This window comes from Heterocephalus glaber, unplaced genomic scaffold, assembly GCF_053883595.1.
Source record: "Heterocephalus glaber isolate CG9 unplaced genomic scaffold, H.glaber_assembly_v1.0 deba00001150, whole genome shotgun sequence".
NCBI lineage: Eukaryota > Metazoa > Chordata > Mammalia > Rodentia > Bathyergidae > Heterocephalus > Heterocephalus glaber.
This window is the reverse complement of record NW_028258204.1, coordinates 1,021,512-1,027,596: the sequence shown is the minus strand read 5'-3', so window position 1 is coordinate 1,027,596 and position 6,085 is coordinate 1,021,512. Positions and strand designations below refer to the sequence as shown.

Here is a 6,085-nt window from a genome sequence, read left to right as displayed (position 1 = left end):
CTGATCACCACAATGGCTCTGAATCAGTCTCTGGCTTTTGCCTTTGACCTGCTATGATCTATTCATTTTTTTATTAGCACATGTTTGTAATACAGAATAGTGATGTTTATTTTGAGAAATCGGTACACACACACAACATAACCTTGATCTCCTTCCCACATTCATGACCATTTCTCCAAGACTCTACCTTCTAAAAATGTCTTGTTCTGTTTAGCTTTGTTTTGAGGCAGGGTCTCCCTATATAGTCAACACTGGCCGCGAACTTGCAGTGAGCTTGCTTCAGTCTCCTGAGTGCTGGGATTATAAGCGTGCACCACCACATCCAACTGGTCTACTGTTGGCACAGCAGTCAAGGCGATTCTTCTCAAATACAAGACAGGTCACTCGATTCCTCCGCTCAGAGCCCTTTCAGAGTTTCCCATTTACTCATAGTGAGGCAAAACCATTACTGAGCCCCTAAAGATCACTCAAACTCACTCCTGTTACCTCTCCCCCTTGCTCCCCGTACCCTAACTTCTCCAGCCTCAGTCACACCATCCAATCTCCCCTTCTCCCCTGCTCTTCCCTCCACAGGAAGTACTCTTTCCAGATTCCATGCAGAAATGGTCTCCTTGTTTCATTAAGTCTCAAGTCAAGCACTGTTCCCTTGATGTGGGTGTCCCCCAGTGCCCAGTCTATGGTCACACTGCCACCTCTCTTTGCTTTATTTTCTACATTTATTGTCTAATGTGCTTTTTATCACCCCCTCACTTACATTGTTTTATGCCTGTCCTTGTCATGGGAATGTGAACTCAATAAGGACAGGGGACTTGGGGCTATTTTTCGTATTGCTTTGTTAAGCACCAGACATCAAATATTACAAACTGTCAATAAATAATTCTGAATGAATTAGGGGGCCCCATTCCATCCTCACAATAAGTGTCCTGGGTATCATCCCTGGGCCTACCTCCTGTGCTGTCCCACACACTCCTGGAGGAAATCAGTAACTCCCTTCTTCCTATTTTCATTCCTAACTAAAATAAAACACCTACTGATCTTGGATTTGGCTGCAAAAAACAGGCTGCCTGTGAAGGGGGCGCTAGGGAGAAGCAGCAGGCATTTCATACCATGGGAAGATGCCCCGGTCATGATTCACAAATCACCATCCCACATGCCACCACCACATACAGACTGAGGAGCCCTTCTCTAAATGCTTAGAGCCAGAAATGATTCCAATTTCGATTACTTTAGCTTGTTTGATATTTGAATGTATTAATGAGATCGAGATCTCTTGGGAATGGGACTCAAGTCTAAACAAGAAATCCACTGGTCTGTTGAAGGTTGCCAATGAGACCTGTGTGGCTAAGTTCGGTGTCATTTCCTCTATACCTTACACACAGCCTGAAGAGGGTTTTATGAGGTTTTTTAGTGTGTTGCCCTTTTGACTGGAACCTATCACACCAGGTCACATGTGGTGGAACTGTACACTTCATAGCATCATATGGTAGTAACCCTAGAAAAGTTTCAGATTTGGGAATATTTCAGATTTTCTGGCTAAAAATGCATACCTTTTATTAATTTTCTCTGAATACTGAGAAACTCATTATAGGAAGGGCAGACTTGAGACGATCACCAAAACACCCCACCTGAGGGTCTAGCCCCATGGGTTGTGATGACATTGGGACCTCAGTGGGCAACTGGCCCACCACCACAGGCAGGCCACTTGCTGCTCAGGCCTAAGAAAGCCACAGGGCTTGTGGGGCTTTGGATCCATTCACAGAGGTGTGACAGGATTTCAGGAGTACCTCCACAGACATGTGACACAGAGATGGACAGATAACGAGAAACTGTGCATGCTCTTTGCACAGCTCCAGAGTAGGACCAGGCAAAGGAAGTCAAAGTAAGGCAGCACCGGTTCCTGAGAGCCAGAGACCCCATGTTACCTGAGGTTGAGGGGGTCCTCGGAGGTGCTTTTCCCCTTCAAGCTGGGCTGGAAAGAGCAGAAGCTAAACAAAAAGAAAGCCATAATCTTATCAGTGGAGTCCACTACCTCCCTCAACCTGCAGAGACATCTCCAGAGCCAGGCAAGAAGTTGGCCCATCAAGTTTCTCCATGGCCTATGGGCCATGGTGGCCTGAGGCCATGAATACCAGGGCCAGTGTGCCCCTGGGGAACCCCCTCAGCACCTGGTGGCATCACGCATTCCAGCTTCAACAGCAGCAATGAGAGTAGTAAAACAGCTGTCACTAAGGCAATACCTTTGAGGAACCTCCTCTAGGCCAGGTACTTGAAATTTCCGGGGTCAGTTTTGACAACCACTGCTATACATTCCAGTGTGTCACCCTGGGGCAAATGCCACCATGATTTAAGGCTCCTGGAGCAGAGCAGCTCCGGGATATAGAGTTTATATTAGGTCTCATGCATGCACCGAACTATTGTTTAATCTGAAATGCTCCCCAAAGGCCCATGTGTCAAAGGCTTGGGCCCAGTGGGGGCACCATTGAAAGGGGTGGAAGTGTTGAAAGGTGGGGCTCATAAGGGGTGGTCCTGAGGTTCTTGGCACGCCCTCAAAGGGGACTGTGGAACCCCAGCCTCCTCTTGGTGTCTTTTGCTTCCCCACTGAAGAGGTTAACAGCTTTGCCACCTCCTGTTGCCATGATGAGACCCTCACCAAAGGCCCAAACCACTGGACTCAGCAGACTGATCATGGACAAGGACCTCCAACACTGTGAGGTCAGATAAATCTTCTCTCTTTATACACTGATCATCTCAATTGCTTTGTTATAACAATAGAGCACTGACCAACACTTATGGATGTGTAAGACTTCTAGATTGACTGTGAAAAACTATGTTTTATACCCAGAAACCAGAGAAGAAAATGGATTGAGGTCAACATTGCATATTGACTATTCGGCGTGGGTTGAAATGGACCTCAAAGGCCATTTTAGGAGGAACCCACAGCAGCCTGGAGGAGTTTCCCTGAAAGTCTCACTGAGTTGAAGAAGGTGGGGCAGGGCCAGTAGATACCCCACTGCCACCACTATGAGAGTTGTTTCTCTGCACTCTGGTTCTGTTGCCTAGATGCAGCATCTGTTCCTAGAGCCACTTACTGGCCAGGGCTACCAGCAAGGCAAAGCTAAAGGCTCTGAGCACAAAATATGGCTCCCAGGTGATAAGAGTGAAATCTCTCCTTCAAATGTCCAGCCCAGAGTGGAGCAGGGGTAACTATGTCCGTTACCCCAGCCTCCAAGTGGACTTCCCAGGCCAGGATTCTTTCTCTCTGCCTTCCCACGTTCTTATTGAATCTATTTATCTATAACTTTAATAATAATAATAATAATAAATAACTCAAGCGCTATGAATTTAGACAAGGGTTGACTCATCTCATTCACAGAAAGGAGGAGCTGAGCTGAATGAAAGATTGGCCTCTCTATTTGAGAAGAAAGTTGTTCCATGTATAGTAGGAAACCAGTTATTTGGAATTCTTTCCAATGAAATATCAAAACAGAGCCACTAAAATTGGCAATTGGGATCAAAAAGACAGAAGCAAAAAAAAATTTTCTTGGCAAATTGGAAATATCTTCAGAACATTCTGCATTGAACAGCCAGTTTCTGAAAGAGGCTGTATATGCAGGAATTTCCTCCTTCAGTCACTGCTGTTCCAAGCCACTCAGCCTGTGGACATGGAAGACATAACAAAGGAACTTCTCTATCTTCTGTATGTGCCTCTTCCAGGATTCACCTGAGCTGGAGGTTGGGAAACTCTTCCTTGTGCTTAACCCAAGTCCTGCTTGCTGTGGGAGGGTTGAGAACAATTTTCCTAAAAACAGAGCTGAGCAAACTCTGCATTTGCACTCTTGGTTCAGGATATATTTCCCACAAGGGAAGATTTTCAGTCCTTTACCTTTTGAAGACTTTACTCCGATCACTGTTGTAGAAGACAAGAAACTTGGAATATCCATTTTGGAAAAAGATCTCCATGGCGATGTCCTATGAAGAGAAACTCCTTTTGTTAGCCTTGACATTCTCTGGAAGGGACTCTCCCCAGGTGACCAAGCTGCTGCCAGTGGCTGTGCAGGTCTCTGAGGTGAGCAGTGCCTGCTGGTCATTTTTCTGGCCTCCCAGGGGAATGGAGGCCTTGGTGGTAGGTGAGTAGGGGTCTATGGAGAGCTGGGTGGGCAGAGGGCCTGACCACAGCCATGAGCTCTTTTGGCTGAAGCAAGAAGCAAAAGCTCCACTTCACTGCCAGGAAGAGTGAGGAGCAGACAAACAGAGAATATGTTCATTGCACCCTCAAGACACTTTCACTTCCGGGTCATGGGCTGGGTTTCCTGAGGCAGAGGTCACCCAACAAAAAGACCAAGAAGCCAGCATGTGGGGGCAACTCTCAACATGGGCTCTTCTGCAAACCTAAGAGGCACAGGAACTTTACCCCACAACAATGTAACTGTAATGGTGCTATTACTAAGGATATGCTAACACCTAAATAAAACCTACACATCTTTTTTCCTTTGTGTTTTCTTTCCCTCTTCCTCTTGTGTCTCCCTCCCTTCCCTTCCAAGTTATATAGATAACAGACTTAGAATAAGAGAGTGAATCTATTCTGGAATCCACTTCAGGAATGAGATGGTGTCAGGGAGAGAGAATTCCCAGGAATGGCCCTGGACACAGGGAACAGAGGTCTGGGTTAAGGGTCTGCCTCAGAGCTGGGTTCTACCCCAGTCTCGGCCATGTCCTGCTTCTGCCTAGTGGGAAGTGAGTTCCCAAGTGTAGTCCATTAGAGAGGTGAAGGATTCATGATGATATGGAAACCCCTTTCTGGGGTGCATGGAAGAGCCTTGGTTTTCCTCTCAAAAAGAAATTGTGTAAAGCTGAACATGAATGAGAATCTGTGGAGGCTACAGCTTGGTCCAGCAACCTGGAACATCAGGCTCTGACTTCTCCTGGGAGAACCCAGGAGGGCTGGACAATCTGTGGCTTTGCTCTCAACAGCCCTTGTCCCCTATGGCAGTGTGCAGGAGCCTCACACTCTGGGGCCCAGCACCATCAGGAGAACCAGGCATCTGGAAACAGTCACCCTTTGCTGGAAGAAAAGAAACTCACTCACTGAACTCATCTGCTACTCTGTATATCCCAAAAGGAAGACACAGAATCATTATAAAAAATTAGCTGTGAATACGTACTATGTGCCCCAAATGTCCATAGTGCTCTATGCATAGAGGGAAAGGACAAGGCATGGCCTCCTGTGCTCTGGAGGGCAAGGAGCTGAAAAGGCTCCCAAAGAAGGAAGAAAGCAAGGCCAAGGCACCCTGCCTAGAGCCTTCCTGGCCCACAGAGCTCCCTTTCCCTGCACCACCTCCTTGCCCACACTCCTCACAAGGGAGCTTGGAACCCCAACAAAATGAGCAGCCATGAGGGATGAACAGAGCTGGAGCAGCTGGATGGGCCCTGGTCAGCAGGCCAGCTGGAACTTTCCAGAATTAATTTCTCTGAAAGGTTTCCTGAGCTTCAGTTTCAGAGAATAACCTCCTGCAGAGCTTGCCCTGATGCACAAACCCAGTAATTTTACACTTCTGAGGCGCCCTTACGAAGTTGATCAGGACATAATGATGTCCCTCACTGGCCTCTGGAAGGAACCAGACCCTGCACAGGTGAGCACCAAGTCCTGGCCCTGCCCCTCTCTTGTGCTTTCCTCATCTCCTCTTGCTCTGCTGCCCTACAGTAAGCCTGGGAATGGGGACACAGCTTTGCTCTCTCTCTTAGCTCCACTTATACAAGCTGCATCCTCTGAGGACGTGGGACCCACAGTTTTTTCTCTGCCCTGTAGCACCTGGCTGAGTTGGGGTACAGAGCTCACTGCCTATTCTTCCTCTGATGGGAGCCTCCTGTTCTGGGTGGCACCTGGGGAAGCCCATGAAGGCTGTGGGGCACTCCAGGAGACCTCGCTGGGAGGGGACAGTTAGCAGGACCCTGAACCACATGGCCTGGGAAGTGACAAGGAACTTGCAGCCGGGTGAGTGCTGGGGAGAGAAGGAAGAGAAGTTAGGGAGAGAAGTGCACACCACATAGTCCAAGCAGTACACCAGCCTGGACACAACTCCTTCAG

The 6,085-nt window shown here is 47.9% G+C and overlaps 1 protein-coding gene across 4 annotated transcripts in view; it reads right to left on the bottom strand.

Moving 5' to 3' along the window:
- Wdfy4 (WDFY family member 4) overlaps nt 1-6,085 on the bottom strand; it is a 287,946-nt gene that overhangs the window by 64,583 nt on the left and 217,278 nt on the right. For all 4 annotated transcript variants that reach the window (XM_004874534.4, XM_087210586.1, XM_087210585.1 and 1 more), the window contains 2 exons: nt 3,884-3,969; nt 1,923-1,985 (listed from right to left, as the gene is read on the bottom strand). In XM_004874534.4, coding sequence (XP_004874591.2) covers nt 1,923-1,985; nt 3,884-3,969 — 149 coding nt within the window. The remainder of the gene's footprint in view (nt 1-1,922; nt 1,986-3,883; nt 3,970-6,085) is intronic.